Consider the following 21,642-nt stretch of genomic DNA (forward strand, 5'->3'; position numbering starts at 1 on the left):
GTTGTGAATTGCTTCCATAATCATCTGTCAGGATTCATTCTACATAATATGATACTAAAACACAATCTTCTTTTGTCTTTTCTTTTTTTGCAAAACAGAACAATCTCATTCAACCCGTGCTACACCTATACAGACTTGTTACCACCTTGTGTATTTAGAACTGGTGCAACACGTGCAATTTGGTGAGGGTTCAGTCAGGCAGTTGACTTTACATCGACTGGTACATTATACATTGTGCCATAAAACATTTAGGGTGGAAAACAACTTCCTGCATTATTGTCAGCTATAGGTCACCGATGGCATAGTGTGTCAAGAGTATTACAGTGTATGTGTGTGTGTGTGTGTTGTGCGTAGTGTAGGTAAGCATACATTCCTTAAACTAGAGGTGTTAGCAGTTGTCGATATTAAACATATTGAAGAGTGTAGTGTGTGTGAGAGAGTGGCGAGCAGGTGCGCGGTTTCCCGCGGCAACTTGGCTCAGTAGCGGCGGGGGTTGCCGTCTCTTCCCTCCTTCTTGATGATGATTCGCTGGTCATCGCTGGCATCGTCAGGTGACTCTGCCCCCTCCTCGTCTTCCTCACCCTCTCCTTCTGTGTCGGCAGAAATGCCCATACGAGACTCGTAGGACTACGGGTGAGAAAAACACTCCGTTCAGACAAAGGGGTTTAAAGTGGCAACAGTTAGACCAAGGGTCTTCAACAGGGGGTCCGGGACCCCTAGGGGGTCCTCAGAGTTACTACAGAGGGTCCTCCAAATCTTTGTGTGATAGAAACCACACATGAACCCTAGTGTCCATATTCAAAGAACTTTAGCCAAAAATAGCAGATCTACAAGCTCACAACGCCTCGCGCTGCGAGGAGTTGTGAGCTTGCTATTTAGTGAAGCTGAAATAATTTCCTATTCTACTAAACCTATAACTGATACGCCTGCATTTCAATGGACAGTTTTAGCAGTAAAGAAATTGAAATCCTAATGTCATGATGACCTGTCACTGACACTGTTACTGCTGTTATTTTTGGAGTTTTGGCCAACTGACAATTAGGTTATTATTACCTCCATAGGGTTGACAATGATGGTGAGGGCTGAGTCGTCCCATTGGCCACCGCCCTCTTTAGCTCCGCCCCTGGCACCCTCGCCGCGGCGATGGATGGAGCGGATCCGGAACACGCCCAAAATCACCATGACAACCAGGAAGCCCACACATACCATGATAATGACTGTTGCTGCTCCTGGTACCACTGTCAGAAAGACATAAGAGAGTAATAATAAGTGAATGATTTATCATTTATTTGTTATTTTTATAGAACTAGACCGGTAGAGATCTACTTGGGAAAGAAGCAAGTCCAGAATGCATGCCCCACCCAATACCCTTGTACCCATTGTCAGAGTACCCATTGTCCCCATCTGTTGTCTTTGTCCCTTTTGTGCCTATATATGGAGATCTCTCCATCTGTCAGATATCTGTCAGATCCACCTATATCCACCTATATCTGTCAGATCCACTCCACCCTCACCCACCTGGACAAGAGGAACTCCTATGTGGGAATGTTGTTTCGGGAATTAACCGGAACATTTTATGGTGTTGTATATGGTATCATTGTAATCCTTGGTTCAGGAGATTTGATGAAAAATACATAAATACATTGTGGTGGATAGTAAAATGGCCAACACGAGGTGTTTTGGTGATGGTTCCATATCTGAAGGTATTCTGGACCCGAGCTGTACCAAGTTTCACGCTTACATGAAAAAGTGAACAATTCATCTAAAATGTCAAACCTATCTACTGGACTGGAAATTAAAGATGAAGTGCAGTGTTCTTGGTTACACTGACACCTTGTGGTGCACAAGGTGCCAGTGGAACCAGGTGCATTCTGGTGTCTCACCTGAGTTGCGGTGTGGGTTGGGCAGGGTGTGACCACTCAGCTCTCCAGAGTGATGGGAGGGATGGAGGAACTGCTGCTGGGAAGCCAGCAGGTGGGAAGGGTGGTACAGACTGTCCAGAGAGTGGAGGAAGTTTACCTGGAGGAAAACAGGGAGGCAGAGAGATCAGAAATATGGAGAGGAGAACAGAGAGAGAAACAGAGGCAGAGAGAGAGGTAAGGACAGAGGGAGTGACAATGAGAAATGAGAAGGAGAGTTATAGAGAATACAATTTAATTGGCTGGGATACTATACCGTGCACTCTATGCCGATATGAATGTAACCATTGTACTCCCACATATTTTAGCATTTTGCACTGAATTAAATACTCCACTATCAAATTTGAGCATATTTAGTCAATTTGTGACAATCGATCTAAACAGTGATTACATGCCATGTCTGTTATGATATATCTTCTGTCCAATTGTGGCAATTTCTACAATTTCCCACATTCACTGTTATCATTACAGTATATCTGCATTTAAACTCAATCTGTGGTGCTTTTGATTTACTTCTTCTGCGATAAGAAGCGCATTGATGAACCACTGCTGTAGCCAATGTACTATACAAGCTCACAATGCATCACATCACAGTGCGTTGTTCTTGAACTTCACTTTCAAATGTATTGTTACATCACAGGTTTACAGGTAAATAAATAAATAAAAGAGTGTGTGAAATTCTCTTTGTACACGCTCCCAGTTAGAGGGCAGCAGAAGAGCGGGAGGGTGAGTAGTTGGAGCCGGAGGCACAACTTGCATAAGTAACTACGTAGATTTGTACAGTCAACAAAGTACAATATAGGCTTTAAGGGGTTAAAGAATAACTGCACTATGATTCATCCAACCCGCTTTTGAAAATTGTCTTTTAGTGCCTGAAACATCTGTAGTTCAAGACTATTTTATAGGGTATTAATGTCTACCATCTTGATCAACATCTAGATCAGGTGTAGGCAACCTTAGGCACGGGTGCCAAGTAACATTGGCACAGGAGAGGGTGTGCATGGTCAATTAAACGAAGTCACCTATAATTTACAGCAAATCACATCCTGCACATAATTCTACATTCATTATAGTCAGGGATCCACATGCCCAAAAGCTCAAGGAATAGGGTTGAACCTGTGATGTTCTGCCGCACTTTTTTTTATTTCTGAGTCATCACTTTTCACAGTCATCACAGTGATGAGTCATCACTTTTCACACTTTAGTTGGTTCGTTTTCTAGCCCAAGGAATGTTTTTGTGCAAAACAAATGCTTGCAATGGATTCAGAATCATGAAAACCCTCCAGTTTGACCCCTCACATGCTACTTAAAGCAGAATGTTTCTTTTTTTTTTTATTCATTTCCTTTCCTGTGTAGTGGAGTCAATGGGACAGTGAATATACAAATGGCCATAACCTTTTTTCGCGATGTTTCCGGCAGAGCAGGCCTCTCATTCTGTGGACCTTAATGACCAAACTAATAGATAAAACAGAAATAAAAAGTGCGGCAGAACATCACAGGTCCTCTTCCATTTTTAGGGACTGGATCCCCGGCTATTAAAAATCTGAACTCTGACTGGGGAGAGAGTCGGGGAGATAGGTGGGTTAATGCTCTGAGTCTAATGATCGTTATAATAATGTCCTGCCAATCAAAATATTTCAGAAAGTTTGATGGCGTTTAATTAAAATGTATTTTGACATGGTGGCACACTGACTATCTAGAAAATAAAAACATGGCACTTCAATTAAAAATGGTTTCTGACGCCTGATCTACAGTAGATAATCAGCATTTTCTGATCCCTTTAGGTCTCACCTCCAGTGTCAGCTCATTGCTGGTGTACCTGCCGTTCATCTCAGAGCAGGACAGACGGAAACGCCTCTCAAAGCGAGCCGAGCCTTTGGCCAGGCGATAGCGGACTGAGCGAAGGACGTCCTCATACACGGAGATGGATTCAGCACCTAGACAGGAAATAAGGAGGAGAAAAAAGACACATTAAGTCAGTACTGAACAGATCTAGGTACAAGAGAGAGGTAGCGACGGATAAAGATGTTTTTCTCTTCTCTATCCATTGCTGCTGATTGCTGAATGAGAGGGATGAGTGCTTTTCTTTTTCCTTTCTTTTTTCTGCCTTTATTTATATTATACGGTATATAGACAGAAATGGGAAGAGAGAGACGGGGAGTGACACGAGCAAAGGTCGTATGGATCGGAATTCGAATTGGAGCCCAAGGGCCAGATGAACGCTTTTGTGTTTCAATGATTTTTAATTTTGGGGGGGCTTTTCTGACTCTATTAATAGTACATAGTGTAGAGTGACAGGAAACAGGGAGAGAGAGACGGGGGAGTGACACGCAGCAAAGGCCGCCGGGATCGGGACCCGAACCCACGACACACCGCCAGGCTCAGAGCCTATGTGGCATGAGTCTGGACCGCTAGGCCAACAGGCGCCCCATGATTTTTTTTAAAAAAGAGACAAACCATCTCTCCCATATACGTACAGCTCAGCCATTTGTATGATGAATGCTTTTAACTTTTTTGTTGATAAACCGAGTAGTACCGAGTGTATATGTCATAGTCTAATAGAGAACCAGCACGTTCAAGACGCGGAGCGTTCGCCGTGCGGTGCCGGGGCGGCGCCGGGGCACCCACAGCAACGTGTTCCAGGCGGAGCCTGGCGGAGCCCCAGACACGAAGCCCAACCGAGTTACGAAGCCCCCCTGTATCCACGAAGCCCCAAGCGGCGCGAAGGCCAGCGGTCCTTGGTCCTGCTCTTCGCCCCCGAGCGCCGTAGGCGCGAGTGGCCGCGAAGAGCGGGCCAGGGCCGCGCGGCCGGCGGAGCGCCGCGCGAGTTACGAAGCCGTGGTGGACGCAATCGTTATATTAATATTTGCCCAGGCCGTAAGGCCTGGGCAAGCGCACGATAATGGCTAAGCTAGGCTAGGCTAGGCTAGGCTAGGCTAGGCTAGGCTAGGCTAGGCTACGTAAACAACGTCGCAAATATAGTCGCAAACGAGTGACGTCAGCGCCTTCACTAGTAAATGCATAGAGTATGAGTGAATGGCTGTCGTACGCCACCTGGTGGTGATTAGTGTGTGGTGAACTACAAAACGAGCGCTCTTACAATGAACGTCCTGGGTTACCCAAACATCCTGTAACATATACATCGCCAAAAGAATAAACAGAACTTAAAATATACTGTATACAGAATATATAATTTTCTTTATGAATTTCTAGCTATAACTTGGACAGAGAGATTTTTAGAGGTGATTTTTAGAAGTGAAGGCTTAGGCCATCTGTATTTGTCAATAGTGGAAGTGTACCTGTAATGGCGATGTAAGCGGTGGTGTTGATGATCTCCAGGCCTCTCTCTCGCAGAACGTCCATGTCCACGAGTAGCTCCTCCCTCTCTGGGTTTAGCTCCTCCCCCAGGGGCTGCACCTCGCAGCCATCCAACGTGTGGGCCACGGCGTCTGACATCAGAGCTGTTGGATGGAGGGCGCAAGATGAGGAAGAGGAGAAAGGGAAACAACAGGAAACTTGCATAATCATCCTCGCCATGTGATAAACAGCTTGGATGTGCTCTCTGCAGATGGCCTGCCTCGCAGATCAGCTCATTTCCATTTACACATCACCGCAGATGGGTTGAGCACAGGCTGTGAGCTTAATAAGTCTGTTAACACCATTAAAGTCTCCATAAATTGCTGTGAGACTGCAGTTCAGGAAAGGGAGTGTTAACTTTACATAAAGCACACTGAGCACTGATGTGTTGGAGGCTAAGTTCAAGTTCAAGATTCAAGATTCAATGTTTGCAGCATAGCAACAACCTCAAAATATAGCAGGTAGATATAAAGACAAATTAAAGTTGAGGGCAGACGATGACCATTTAAGTACTAGAATCATGAGATAGTCCTGTAGTCCTGGATTACCAGAAGGTGGCATAAATATCCTTATATACAATTTAGAACTTAGCCACGCCCCTGAGAAGTTAACCACACCCCCTGTACTGTATCCCGCTGTTACACTGCAGCTATGTTAGCACAGACCCACGGCCCAATTTCCAAAACCATTTCACCGACAGCACAATCATACCTCTCGCTTTTGGACCGTCGCTATTTCTTGGGTCTCTATGCATTATTTTACCTTCTTTACCCCGCTTTTCTGCCTCAGCCGCAAACGGTGCTACGTCACATATCCTTCTTCCTGATACGTCATTAACTTATCCTTTTCCACGACTCCTTCATCCGTGCGCCTGGCTCAAGTAGTTTCAAAGTCTCCGCCCACACACCGTTTTCAGACACCGTTCTCAGTGTGGCAGCACAACTAATCGCAGCTATTCCGCTGCATTTCTTACGAAAACAGCATTGCTGGCCATTGGGACACACAATGGTAACAAACATCGTGTGTGTCTGTCTGTGAGTCCGACTGTGCGAGCAAGCGAGCGTGCGTGACTGCGTGCATTGCGCGCACGTGTGTGTGTGTGTGTGTGTGTCTCGGTGTGTGAGCGGCTGCTTCCACACAGAACAGTGAACATGTCATCAGCTTGGTGCGTGCATGTACATTGTGTGTTTGTTAGTTACTGTGTGTATGTGTGTGTACTGTTTGTGTGTGTCTGTGCCACCCGCGCCCCCCTCAAACAAGAACATCGGACATCGTTAATTTCTCCCACAATGTTTTTTATCATCGTTAATTTACCCTAAACCTGTCTTTTAGAACATTGGAACTGCTATTTTACTCGAACACAAGTGAACTGCTTAGCAATCATCTGATTGTCAATGCCAGCGCATGTGTGCAAATCAAAGTAGGCTGCGCAACCCCATGTCAGATGAACAGCAGAATATAGATTAATAAATGTGACAAAATACAGTAACATCCCCACATTAATAGACACTTAATATCCAGCAAGCAATAGACATTAATTACTGAAAACAAATTCAAAGCTTAGGCCTCATTCAAATAAGAGAGAAGCCCCTGTAACCTTACTGTTCTGATGGACAATAAGTTATAGGCTAATCCTTTTGCAAAAAAATAAATAAATCCATGTTTTGTTACTTTTTAAAACAAGATCCAAATAGGACGTTTTCAGCTGTTAGATTTATGACAGTTTGACATTGTTAAGCAGTTGTTTTTCTCTCGCAAAGTCCCTCAGTTAAGTCAATAATAGACCGTTTGTCAGCCTTCTGATTGGTCCCTGAGACTCCCTGACTGGCCAACCAGAAAAAAACATTCACTTTTTGCTATCGGGGGTGGAGTTTGTGCAGTGGAGAATGTTGAATGCGTCTTTCAACAACTGTCCGCAGTGCGCGACACGGAGATCGGCCGGTACGGTGATAGCGACGGCAAGCGTCAAGCGATCTCGCTCATCATAACGAATAAGCTTCAACAAACTAGTTCACATGTACCTTATCAATGGTCTAAGAGTCACGATTGGGTACATATAATTTAAATGGGCAGAATTACGAAAAGCCAGCCTATTATGTGAGGAGAAACATTCTCTCTGTCCTCTTCCTAGTACCCAAGATGCAATGCGCTTCTCTTTCTATCTCTGATCCAGAGGATTAAACTAATTAAAACATTTATTTTTCGGGGGAAAACTACTGTTTTGCTATGTAATTACTGTACCTTTTTCTTCCCTTTTTATTAATATCACGTAGATGTGTTTTTTGTGGTACTTTATATAGCTGTAATGAGGCTATGAAGGGAAAAAAAATGCCATCCACTACCACTATAAAAGAATCTGCAAAGAGGATTCTGTCCCACTGGGATTAAACAAATTAAAACATATATTTTCGGGTAAATCCCCTGTTTTGCAATGTAACTACTGTACCTTTGTCTTCCCTTTTTATTAATATCACCTAGGTGTTTTTCCTTTGGTACTTTATATAGCTGTAATGAGGCTATGAAGGAAAAAAAAATCCCATCCACTTCCACTATAAAAACAATCTGCCCAGGGTTAATGTCCCATCATAGTAACAGGGCAGAATGGGGCGGGATTTGCAAAAGGGTTTATTGTTTCAGCTGCTGTTGTGCTGCTGTAGAGCCTATGTGAGCTGTGTACTGCAGGGGAATATCCCTGTCAGGCCAGGTTTTCTACCCAGGCCTGTAAAATTCATAGGCAGTCAGTGCTGCTGTGCGCTAGACTGGTGAGCTGTGCACAGCAGTGGAATATCTCTGCCAGGCCAGGTTGTCTACAAGTGGCCAATTGTAATGGAATCTGCTCAAAGCCACCCTGTGCCTGAGGGGTTTGTTTGTAAGGAATATATAATCCTATAGACGTTACGTGGCGACACTAGAGGTTCGGCCGGCAAAGCCGGCAAAGCCGGCCGATCATTTTTCACAAAAGAATAATTGAAATAATTGAAATATATTACATTTTGGTTAAAGGAATAGTTCACCCCTTAAATGACTTTTTTTCTAGCGATTACTCACCACATGAAGACTTGAGTCCAATAATATTTTTTTGTTTCTATCACATTCCTAAGACAATAATTTGTCTAATAATAAATATACCCCCATTGATTCCGGATGGAAACACAAATGCATTAATAGAAAAAAAGTCATTTTGGGGGTGAACTATTCTTTTAATAACATACATTATTAATTCAATTGTTGTGTGATATTATAAATATCAAACATTTCAGTCTGACCAGAAGCAGGGATAAAACACATCCCCACTCGTGATCAAAACAAATGACCAGAGGAGGCATATCAAAAGCAGAGGCGTGGATTCCACTCCCAACCAGCCCCAGAAAATGGATATAAGGGTTCACTCTCTCCTGCTGCCTGAGTCACAGGTTAGACTAATGGCTCCAGAGTATTCCATAACACTTTGTCCAACAGCCTCCCATAACCTGCTGAAGTGTGCTTGAGCGAGCCCTCAGCTCACTCATTGAAAGTCAAGTCCTGGTGAAGAGCTTGAGTGAACTGTCTAAAATGTGAACTCACCTCCCCCTTCCATCCCCTGTGCAGCCGTGTTGACAGCGTGAGACAGCGAACAAACGATCCTGAGCTCGGGGAAGAGGGGGACGCCACGGGGACCCTCAAACTCTGGGGCAGGACGGGCCAGGTGGGGTCCGACCCCGGACAGAGAGATCTGTGGGGCATCGGGTTGGAGGACCACCAGGTAGCCCTCCAACTGCTTCAGAGACAGACAACTCTCCTCGTTGAAACACCTGGGACAGAGAAAGAGAGAGAGAGTAGTTTTGGAATTCATTACACGCAAGGTGTGAATCGCTGTTGAGATTCCCAGCTGAACACAACAAATTCATCCACCGAAACGATTTGGACATGGTCAAAAACAAATTCAGTCAAGCGAAATCTCAGAAAGTCGTGATTCTAAGCATTCTAATCACGCCAATACTTTTGAATTTCAAATGTTCCAAGAGTTAGATCGCATTATGCTTGAAACACACAGGGGGCGTGCAAGCACAATTGCGCGGACACAACATTTGCCCACCCTTATGTTAATGACCTGACATGGGAAAAATGTAGTCCGCATGTATTCTCATTGAAATGCCAGACATTGACCAGACATCCCTCTGTGACCAGGTTTGGTGTGAGCACAAACATCCATGCGCAACAAATAGTGTGAGCGACTCAGTTTTAAGCATTACAAATCATCCTCAAAATGGTTCTGCATCATTGGAATTAATGGATTTCCCTTAAGCTATATGGTTAGTAGTCTAACAACAAGGTCTGCAAGCAAGTCATATTTTCCAAGTTGGAAATAACAAAGAAAATAATTAATAAAGCTATTATGAGTGCTAAGATTTCAATATATTATTAGTACCTTGTAAACAGTCCTTACAATTACCAAAATTCAAAACCATGTCTCTTCTGAATATAATTTAATATACAAACATATATTATTGATTATATTATTTTACAGAGGAAGAGAAAGAATTTCTGATTTATTGTTATACATATGATGATATACATCATCTAGTAGTTAACCTGGATACCACATGCCCCAGTAGAATGATTTACTTCCTTTTAAACAAGTAGAATAGCCTTTCTTTTTAAATATAAGAGTGGACAACTTTGGTGAATGGTTCTACTGAACACATATAGTATAGTATAGTCACATAATACAACAAGTGGCTGTTGTGAAGCACTGTCCTTCATAACAGCAATTTATCAACTTATATCACATGAATGTGCGCAGCCGTACTATCTGTGAGGGTGCAGCAGCTGCTTATATCAGCCTCTCCAGAAGGGCCTGCTGTTTAGCCATCTGGGGAACTGCTGGCCTTAAATCAGCCTAATCTTAAAACACACACACACACACACACACACACACACACACACACACACACACACACACACACACACACACACACACACACACACACACACACACACACACACACACACACACACACACACACACACACACACACACACACACACACACACACACACACACACACCCCTCCAAAATGTTGACAACCTCAGGCTAAAAGATCTGTCAAATAAGGCTTGTGACCTTGAAACTGCAAGATTGTAAAAACAAGTGAGAAGAAAACCTAGGGATAAAAAACAACAGAAACATTAAAAAACAATCCCTCCAGCACTGGCTCTTTTTGCCAGGTAATCATTCTGCAATCTTAAAACACAGCTAAAAACAGTCCCTGCAGACAGTCGTAGCGGGATATCTGTAAAGCCGGAGAATTAGTCCACTGACTTTTGTCAGTATCTCTCTGCTATGAGTATACTGTACTACTCTGTTATTGGGAACTCAGGCTCCCACAATTGCATTCACAAAAAGTCCAAGCGATAAATATGTTCCCTGATCAGATAGCCTGCGTGGCCAGACTACGATCTGCAAATGCTCCCGTCATACAGTCTGGGGAACAGAAGTTCTCAAGATGAGTGCCCGGTTAAAGTGGAAGTGAAGCATCGCCCCCACTTCCGTTTCGTTTTAAGAGTGTGCACATTTATCTTAATATAAATAAAAATCTTGCTGCTTAGCAGAAATGAAAATTTTAAATATATTTTCATGAACGGAAATGCCAGTTTCCATTACTCGCCGTTCAGGATGTGCAGTTCCAGACTATATAGTATATAGCATTCAGAGATTGTGGAATAGTTGTCTGGCTACGAGAGACTAGTGATCAGGTGACTAGAAACCTTTTATTTTTTTCTGGATTCTTCAGGTGGAAACCTTGTACCTTATACTGCATCTCTCTGTGGGTTTCAACCATTTAAAATTAAGCTAAAACAAGCTCACAACGCGTCACGTCAAACTTTGCCTATAATGCCAATGCCCAAAATAGGGATGCCAGGGGTTTAAAGTGGTTAAATAATGAAAAGTATTAGAACTTGTAACAGTAACCCATAACTACAACCATTTGGAACAGGGTTTTTCCCTCGATTTCTTCTTTTTCATTTCATGAAAATTAATCGTTTTGGATATATACAAGGTTTCCACTCGACAGTGGTGTAAAGTAACTAAGTAAATGTACTTAAGTACAATTTTGAGGTACTTTTACTTATTGGAGTATTTCCAATTTTCAGTACCTTTACGTTTACTAAATCTCAGAGTCAAAGATTGTGCTTTTACTGCACTTGAATTACTTAGTTACTACTAGTTACTTCATATATTTGGATTATTATTACAAAACATACATTAATTGAAAATAGCAGATCTACAAGCTCAAAATACATTGTAGATGGGCTATTTTCAAAATATATTTTTTAATGATATGTCTTTGGGCTTTTTTATGCCTTTATTGACTGACAGGAAATGGGGAGAGAAATGGGGTGTGTCACGCAGCAAAGGTAGTCAGGATTGGGAATCGAACCAGCAACATGCTGTCAGGCTACACTGAGCCTAAGTGAGTGCTTTTTCCACCACTGCCACTCGACCGCGACGATATATGCACGCGTCGCTGCAGTGCCTTTCCAAAGAGAATTAATATTTCAGCAACAAAAGTGGCTGCATGCCAAATCCAGAGAGCCAGTTCACAGTTGTTAACGTGGTTAAAGTGTTGACCCAGAAATAGTTTCTGTGCGTTTTGTTCTCTCCCAGTCAGAGTATGTGACGCAGAATGCCCCACTGTGTTTGTGAATCATTCTGCACTTCTGCAGTGCTGCAGATGGACCTTTCAGTGAAAGCTATTGCATAGCTCGGTGTTTGGTAGTGGCTGGACAAAATCAAATATCACATCAAATATTCAGACCAAATACCATGATATCGATATTGTGACGATAATATTGTATCGTGACGATAATAATATAACGTTACTTTAATGTTTTCAAAGACTTTCAAAAATAGTGAAAATATCAGATGTATTTACTATTTTTAAACATTTTAGTCAATTTCTGCGAGTATTAAATAAGGCTTAAGTGCCATATCACAATATTACAATATTATTCTTTCAGTATGCATGTCTCCTCAGGCACTTCATGAACAGTAAACAATGAATATTAGCTGGGCCTGCAAATCCATTGTCTTTACCAGCCTCCAGGCTTCTGCTCTGACTCTCAGTGTCAATAAATGAAAACAAGTGAAATTATTTCTTTAAAAAAACTGCCTGGGGACATGGAAAAAAATAAACAGTGTTATCAAGGGTATCGCATTGCGGCAGTTTATATAAATATTACCAGTGTAATTGCAAGTCTGGGTATTCACTCTGAGGGGTTATGGTTTTGCATATTATGCAGGCTGCATTGTACAATCATTGTAATAGTCACTAGACCTGTAAAATAATATGCAAGGTTTCATTATCATAACGCCGATCGATAATGTGCTCAGACTGCTCACACAGGCTGTCCATGTCGCTTTCCCCTCCTTTCTAAAGCATGTTGTCAAGATTTGGCCTGAATCTGCACTAAACTAAGAGTTCAGGCTCCCCTCCCTAACAGTATTGAGAAACCTTGCCATCTGGTCTCCCTCATATTTTAAAACCTGCTCACCCACTCCCATGCCAATGCTTCAATGGTTTCAAAGATGGCTAATGAGCTGTATCTGTGCAAAATCAATTTAATTTCTAGATTTAACCACATCCCAATTCTGGGGTGACATCTGTTGAAAATCGCTGATCTACAAACTCCCAATGCATCACAGCTCCCAGAGTGGGGGGTTCTGCAGAGGAGGGCGAGACCTGTCCTGTTTTTAAACCAGGGCTTATTACGTTTCTTCTGGGCAGAACCATTATTTTAACGTTTCTGCTATTGAGCTGACAGAACCTTCGCTAAAACACCCAGGACAACGATCCACTCGTCCCAGACTCTTCTCCCTCCTGGCCCCCAAACCGTGGAATGAGCTCCCCATGCAATTAGAACGGCAGACTCACTCCCTAGCTTCCACCGTAGTCTGAAGACTCACCTCTTCAGGCTCCACCTTAGCCTATAGCACTTACCGTAACAGTTGCCTAGCCTTGATGACCATACAGGCTTATTTATGCAAAGGCACAAATTTAATTTAGATTTTATATAGACCGATGATAAGCCATTTTCGAATTGGCATCCTATCATACATCGAAGCTATAGTGTTATGTGTATACAGTAGCTTCGATGTACAGATTATTGATGTTTTAATTCATGTCACCATGACTCCCAATGCAGCTACACCCAAATATGGAGTGTGTTGTCTCACCTCAAGTCACACGTGCAAATGAATTCCGTCCTTGTCCCTTTTATGCCCATATATGGAGATTTTAGGCCCATATATGGAGAATGCCTTCTCGCCCCTTAGGGCCGTGATACATAGTGATATAATTTATATTCAATATTGTATTGGCCATTATGGCCATGCTGACTCAGCAATGTTTGAGTTGCACTGCAGGGTGGAAATCAGTGGCAAAACAACACCTACTACACGACAATGAAAGTAAATGAGACTACATTGAGTCAACAACTTCTGCATCTAGAAATGTTGGTTTGGAAACTGTGAAATTCAACATATCCGTGGTTTGCAGAAATGTACAATGACAAGGTTTTTCTCTGGCAACTAGGCTGCATCAAGGAGATCTCTGTTTGAAGTTACATCATGTAGTCACTGTAGGTCTCCTGTGGGTTTATTATTGGGGCTAAGGCAAATAAAGGGTTATTAAAAATGTTTTAGGTTACAGTTTTGCTAGCTTATCCAAAAAGTGACAAGTCACTTGGGGGGCAGACAAGAACATCAAGCACCCTGTGTGACCGAAGGGAGCCCAGCAGCCAATAAAGCCTAACTTAAACTGTGTAAGACGATCCCAGTGCGCCAGACTTTTTGGCACATGGATGTAATTTGGAACATCTCACAGGCTGTGAGCCACTTGGCTCATGTCTCCTGAAATGTAATTAATGTCTCACAGCTTTAACTGACTGACTGACTGGCTGGGGATACAGAGCTGTATATGTACAGTATTTTATATATAAGGAAATTAGAAAATTGAATGCTATATAGAGTCTTGAACTACACCTCCCAAAGGATGAGAAAGGAAGCTGTCATTCCTATCACGAAAACATATTTTGAAATGCATATTACATTTTTCATTCCTGACAAACAGCAAGCTTTATAGTATAGTTTATGTATAGTTTATGATGAGATGAGAATCAGAGCCATGACACAAATATGTATTGCATGTCATATCATCAATCAGCTTTAAGCGAGTATTCTGAACGAGATGATATTGTCAACTATTTCCCATTAATGTAACGTACATTTCCCAGGCATGGTTTAAGTAAAAGCCAAGAAAGGCAAAACCATTCTCAGTGATCCCTTTCAAGTGAGGGATTTCTATCCTGATGGCAAATCCATATTTACAACGCCTCCATCTGCAGGACGCATGAGGGCATTGAATGGTTTGATGAGCATGTGTCATCATCACATTCTCAGTAGCGCCAGACCAATATAACCGTTTGGCTGATATGCGGACATTATTTGAATTTTTGGACGACATCGGTACTCATGTAGCCGATGTGTCCTGATTTTTAACCACTTTCAACCTGGCAACCTATTGTGGGCAAGTGGTTAAAAGTTAGTTTTTTTTTGCATATACGTTAAATGTTCTCAACATTACTCAAATCAAGTTTAATTTATTGGACAAACTTGTAGTTTTTGACAAAATAATCTGTAACCAGCAGTCCAAAATCGAGTCGCATTGAACCCAACGGTCTGGCTCAAATTCTCAGTCACAATACTGTATCTCAACACAATACAACACTTGGTGGACGATTCCAGAACTTCAACTGAGAGCTGGATCAGCTCACAGCAAATAGATTAGATTAGTCCATGTTATCTGTGCACGTGACATCCACTACATACACTACCGGTATATCCAATCCTTATCATAATGGCCATAACAGAGTTCATATTTGATGAGTTCAATGTCCAAGCACAGTGAGTGAGAGATCACCATGCATACAGCAACGTTTGATAACATGACTTCACTTGTACTTGTGCTGCTATTAAGCTAATAGTAGTGTGTATTGTAACTTAAGTTGTTACAATATCAGTAGTTGCTATGTGTGCTTATCTGTGTGCATGCATGATTGCGTGTGCGTGCGTGTGTGCGTGCGTGCGTGCGTGCGTGCATGTCTGTGCGCAAGTACTGTACCTGAGGGACGTTGTGAGTTTAAGCGGTCTGACTCCAGGAGTAGCGAAGCGTAGAGAGTTTCTGTAGGTGACCTGCTGGACTGCACGGTTGAAGCTTTCAATGTCGTCTCCCTCCAACACCAGCACTGACTGGCTGGGATTGACATGAACCTGCAGGGTCAGAGTTCAGATTTTAACTTTACCTGAGGCAGATTCTATAAATGCCTTCTAAATCAGTAGTTCTCACATTTCAAGATTTTTCAAAAATGTAAAAGAAATAGCAGATGTAAACCACTTAAACCCTCTCCTCTACTACACTCACTTGACCGGAGTCTCCCAGTGGTCTACGGTACACTAGGCTCACCCTGTTTTCCCTCTATACTAAATATCTTCACTGGACATAGCAGATCTGCAAGCTCACAACTTGTTACGCTGCCACAAGTTACTGTATGACATTGTAGATCGGCTATGTTCGCACCAGGGACGCAAGGGTTCATGTGGTTAAATCACACTCATCTTCAGGGTGTGCATGCGTGCAGCCACACAATAAACTTAGCAGGTGGATATGTAGATCAGTGGTTCTCAAAGTGGATTCCAGTCCTTGAGGTCACAATCTATCTCCCTACAGCACATCGGTTATTTGAAAAATGCAAGCTCACAACATCAGTTATTTAAAATAAATAAATAAGTCACTGCATCTGCAGCCAAATAAATATTTATCTGGGAGTCCTTGACATAATAAAATTTGTGAACCACTGATCAAGATCACCAAAATTGCAAAGAAGTAAGTCTCTAATTTCTGGTTCAGCTGAAGCAGAAATACACATTTATAGCCATGGCCAGACTTTGTAGTGCCTATGATGACAAGGTTTAGTTTGGCTGTCTCCAACCTCTTCATTATGACAGAGCGCTGATGCCTTACGCTTTGTCAAGTTTTGTTTATAGTCTTCACTTCACTGACTGGATGATATATTCATAATTAATGCATACTGTTTTGGCTGCTGATTTTATTTCACATAGTATACGTGCGTGATTGTTGCGTCTGACATGTTATGAGAATTACTGTTGGGGGGGAGGGTGGGGGGCGTAGTTGATTAGTGCTGCCAAAGGGGTGTGTTTGTGCCCCCAGAGCCGCCTCATGCCCCAGGCTGCAGCCCCATGAGAGCATCTCACAGCAATCTCTGCTGTTGGTTTATGGATGTGCGTGTGGATGTGTGTGAATGTAATGCACATACAGTAGCTTACGTGAATAGATCGATTAAACTATTTAAAAAAAAGATCATTGATTTTGATAAAAGAACAGATCTTTTTGGGGGAATTTTTTCAGACTCATCAATTTTGTTGATTCTAAAACATCATTTTATTTACGTTGATTTGCTGATATATAAAAAGTTACAAGATTTATTTTATATCTCAATTAGGCGATTGATTAATCAAAAAAGGAATCAATAGAATAATCACTAAGACATTAATGGCTGGTTAAAGGCCTATAGAAATGCAGCTACATTCTGTGTTTGTGTTGTTACCTTCATGCCAGAGCCCAACGTCTCCAGGTCCCCAAAGTCGAGGCCCTCCCTGCAGGCGTACAGACACTCCACCACGCTGTGAGGCTCCACGCTACCTGGACGCACCGTCACCCCAGACAACAGGCCACGGTAACCCCCCACGTACCTCCCTGTGGACCCATGATGAACATACAAACACACAAACAAACACACAAACAAACAAACACAGTCAATGTAGTTATTATTCAGTCACAAGCTATTGTCAATACTTTTTACTGGTTAAATATTTAGAACATCCACAGACAGACTTAGACAGTAACTACTTTCAATGTGGCATCCCTATTTCATCATTATAGGCAAAGTTATTCTAAATGTTTGACACTGTCACTACTTTTGCACAACAGTGTCATGCAACAAAGTACTGTACTGTATAATGGAGCATTAATATATTTTTTCCCCCATACATTTTCCACCAAATAAGTGAAAATAGCAAATATGCAAGCTCACAATAAGTTAAGATGCGTTGTGAGCTTTTTGATTTCTTTGCACATCACCAAATATGGAGATACAAGGTTTCTGCCTGGCAGTGTGTGAGCATGCCGCACACACACACACACACACACACACACACACACACACACACACACACACACACACACACACACACACACACACACACACACACACACACACACACACACACACACACACACACACACACACAAGTAGCCTGACAGGCTGACACTGTTCGCACAAAAACTCATTCGAACACATGCACACATACACTAACTACACAGCACCACACAACTCAAGTACACACTCACACAACAAATTGTGGAAAATAAATGAAGTCACCTGAGTCTTTACCCTCTGGGATGGTGTTGTTTGTAATCTCCTTCAGCTTCTCCTCGGGCTCTGTGGGGGGAAAACGGACGGGTGAAGACGAGGGAAGCTGAGAGAGTCAAGAGCGCCACGGGCGAGGGTTAAAAAGGGTTTGCGTTAAAGTAGGCGAAAGACGTCCGAAGACGGAGACTTGTTTGCTGGTTGGCTGACAGTGAGAATAGTGGTGCGGAGCAAACGAGAGAATAATGATATTCAAAGGTACAGCAACTCCTCATTAGCTTGCACCAGCTGGAGCTGCACGCACACAACACACAACACACAACACACGCACGCACGCACGCACGCACGCACGCACGCACGCACGCACGCACGCACGCACGCACGCACGCACGCACGCACGCACGCACACACACACACACACACACACACACACACACACACACACACACACACACACACACACACACACAGGCGGCGGTGTGCCTACAACCTCAGTTGAGAGTGTGTATATGACTGAATATGTTTCTTCACAGTTAATTGGCAGGCAGAAGGTTCTGTTTTAACGATTAGCACTGGTAAAACTGGCAACCGCCTGGCCCTGTCGTTGTTCTGACACCATGAATAATTGATAAGTCTGTGATATTATTAGCCTGCTCCAAGACACACTGCATCTAACACCCCTCCCTACCCCCACCACCGCCCTGCACACACGCACGCACGCACGCACGCACGAACGTCACATACACACACACCCGCCCTGGCCAAAATATAATTGAGAGAAATGAGGAAGTGAGTCAGTAATGGCAGTGAAATGTCTGATGAGCTTGCTACCGGTGGCGATGCTGGAGCGTTAGATTGCCATCTTTGCTTCGTCACGTTGGATGAGTGATTTCAGATGACATTCCGACGATGACTGTGGAATGCGAAGTGGGATGCAAATTGGGCGCAACTGCTGCCTGCCACATTTACAGAATTTATTTTCACACTTCGCCCCGTGTTTGCTTTCAATTTTAAGCATATTCGTGTCACTCAGTTGGCAATGGAAAGAATGCCATTTGAAGAGAAACTGAGTCTTGAAGAATATTGGGCTCAGTTCAATTTATCTGCATAATGAAAAGGCAAAATGATAAGTGATGACACTGTAAAAACACAGCAAGAAATGAGAAACTAATGGCCAATTTGGTATGATGAGATAAAAAACAAACAAGACACAAGAAACATTGTGGCGAGGTACTGTACACTGGGAATAAAATACCACTTAAAAGGGTAAAAAGTGTTGCACACTGGCTCCATATGTAGTGATTTTAATTATCAAGATTTCAGCCAACAGTCCTTCTTCAAAATCAACACATTTTCATGATTTTGAAGGCCTCTTTGACAAAACATCAATTATAAAAATCACTCCATATGAGAGCACTTCTGATTTTTGCAAGTCAATTTGTCTGTCAAAGTCTACAGTTAAGTGCAGAATGATTCAGGCCTGACTTGCACAGCAGCAGGATGATTACTCGCAACAACAAAATACAACAATAACGACTTCTGGTCTATATTTACAGTATGTAGGCCTATTAACCCGTTTCTGGTCTACGTTACACTGATAAGAACTAGATGCGCGCGCAGGTCGGTACCAAAATTAGCCAATGGAACCAGCGCTCCCCAAAACAACAGGTTTGGGGATTGGTGGGAATTGATTACATGATACAGTATAATTCTTTCTTTCCAACATTCAAAATGGGCAAGAGACAGCAATTACATACAATACATTCAGAGAAACCTTGCAAGTTGCAAGAAAAAAAAGAAACAAGAGATTTATTACTAGGCCTACTCGAAAACATTTAAACCAATTCGGGCGGCCGAGCTTCTAGTGTCAAAGGCATAAAAAGCCCAAAAACAAATCTTTAAAAGAAATAATAATAATAATAATAACAAAATTGTTCTATGTTCTGAATAGTACTAACTAGTCCTTACCCGTTCAAAGATATGAGCTCCGAAATGATGTGCAGTGTGTGGGTTATGGGGTGTGCACTGTGCACACAGTATATGAGGGATGGAAAGTAACTTTCTGGTGCTTGCATGATAATATGTAGGAGCATCAATGTAAGAAATACCCGTTTCGTTTAAAGGCTACAGAGATACTGTGTACCGATCTACATGACAACATCTGAAAGAGGGCCAGCCAACACCCCCCCGCCCACCCCCCCCCCCCCCCCCCCCCCCCACACACACACACACACACACACACACACACACACACACACACACACGCGCACACACACGCACACACACACAGAGCTGGTTAAACATGTTGCCCCATGCTAGATGCAGAATAGATATGCCTCATGCTAGATGCAGAATAGATAGTAGTTACACCATAAAAATGCTAATATACAGCATATGATTTGTGAAAGTGACAAACGGGCTTCACAGTTATGTCAGGTGTGTTCATATGCTAATGGTGATGCGATTTCAGATCAATTGCTCCAGCCACTGAGGAGAAACGCTGTGACAGACACTCAGACAGACAGACAGACAGACAGACAGACAGACAGACACTCACTCAGACAGACATTCACAAAATTATAGTATAGATAGTTACTACTATAGAGTGTTAGGTCCATATAAGGACTTCCACCCTATCCCGTGAGGAGAAAAAAGTGTCAGTGCCGTTCAAATTACGTCCCACAGGGACAGAATAGTAAATCATGTTTGGTGGTGAGCGTTTGTCCCAACTGTCTCTCAAAGTGCCTCAAAGTGACTACTGGCCAATCACAGCGGGGCTTTTCCGGGACTTGCCTGAATGCCGTTATCTTCCACTATCACGCGCCACAGCAGCCAGTGAGTGCACCTCCTCAGCACATCAAAGGCAGTGCTGCGTGCATCGGCTCCCACATTAATTAACTAATTAATGTTATAATAAAATGAGCGTAACTCTGTTAGAATCACTTCCGTCCTTGATGAATAACCAATCCTACTTAAGAGTTTGCATTCTGTGCACACACACAAAAGAGGAGCAAAAAATAAAAGCTAAAATAAAAACATGACTTGCGTGTCGACTTGTTAATGACGTCGACACTTCATGGTTAATTAACTACTGCATATGGAGCCAGAGTGTGGAATAAATTTTTCCTCTTTTGAGATCAAAACGAAAAAACAAAACTAAAACAATTAACAGCAAAGCAATAAAAATCAATCAATGACTTGTGCTCAGACTCCTTACCCCAACACGCCCCGATGACCATCCTCTGGCGGGGTGCTGGGTTGGGGATGGCGCCGTTGTCATGGATGAGGGCAGGGTCAAAGGTCACGCCATCCACATACAGGGTCACCGAGGGGAACTGGACGCTGAGGGAGAGGTGGTGCCACTCACTGTCACACACCTGTTGGAGAGGACATACTGATGTGAGATCCAGTGTTGCCAGATGGGAAATGTTAAATCGTCGTACTGGAGGCATCAAATTATCGTATTTGAAAGGTATTGAGGGTGAGAAACGAGCTTGTTTGAGACTCCTACGTGACAAAAACGCATCACGTATGCTGCGTGGAGGTAGGAAACTTCCTGGAGGCAGGGAACTTCCTGGAGCTTACACAAATAAAAGCCTGAAACTGGACTGGAAAGACACAACCAGTGTTTTTAATGCCTCCGAGTACAGATCTAGAGTCAGATTGACTGATTTTCTGACTGACTTTGAGAAGCTAAAACGGATCCCGGATCAGCAGCCAGGGAATTCAACAAATTCACGCTCTTGTTTTGTGATGTGCTGAAATTATCGTACTTTTGGGCATTTTTGGAATTATTGATCTTACATCGTACAGAGGGTCAAATGATACAAATACAAATACCATAATTATCGTACATCTTACAACACTGGTGAGATCT

General features: G+C 42.8%; 1 protein-coding gene across 1 annotated transcript in view; it reads right to left on the reverse strand.

Moving 5' to 3' along the window:
• Positions 1-477: 477 nt before the first annotated feature.
• The window catches only part of clstn3 (calsyntenin 3), a gene marked incomplete at both ends in the record, with an annotated part of 41,989 nt that continues 20,824 nt past the window's right edge, over positions 478-21,642 (reverse strand). The window contains 10 exons of the mRNA XM_080746234.1: positions 478-627; positions 1,054-1,238; positions 1,884-2,019; positions 3,711-3,856; positions 5,219-5,380; positions 8,841-9,067; positions 15,440-15,588; positions 16,944-17,092; positions 17,778-17,837; positions 20,983-21,142. Of these exons, the coding sequence (XP_080602360.1) occupies positions 478-627; positions 1,054-1,238; positions 1,884-2,019; positions 3,711-3,856; positions 5,219-5,380; positions 8,841-9,067; positions 15,440-15,588; positions 16,944-17,092; positions 17,778-17,837; positions 20,983-21,142 (1,524 nt within the window). The remainder of the gene's footprint in view (positions 628-1,053; positions 1,239-1,883; positions 2,020-3,710; positions 3,857-5,218; positions 5,381-8,840; positions 9,068-15,439; positions 15,589-16,943; positions 17,093-17,777; positions 17,838-20,982; positions 21,143-21,642) is intronic.

The sequence above is a fragment of the Nannobrachium achirus genome (assembly GCF_963921795.1).
Source record: "Nannobrachium achirus genome assembly, chromosome: 2".
NCBI lineage: Eukaryota > Metazoa > Chordata > Actinopteri > Myctophiformes > Myctophidae > Nannobrachium > Nannobrachium achirus.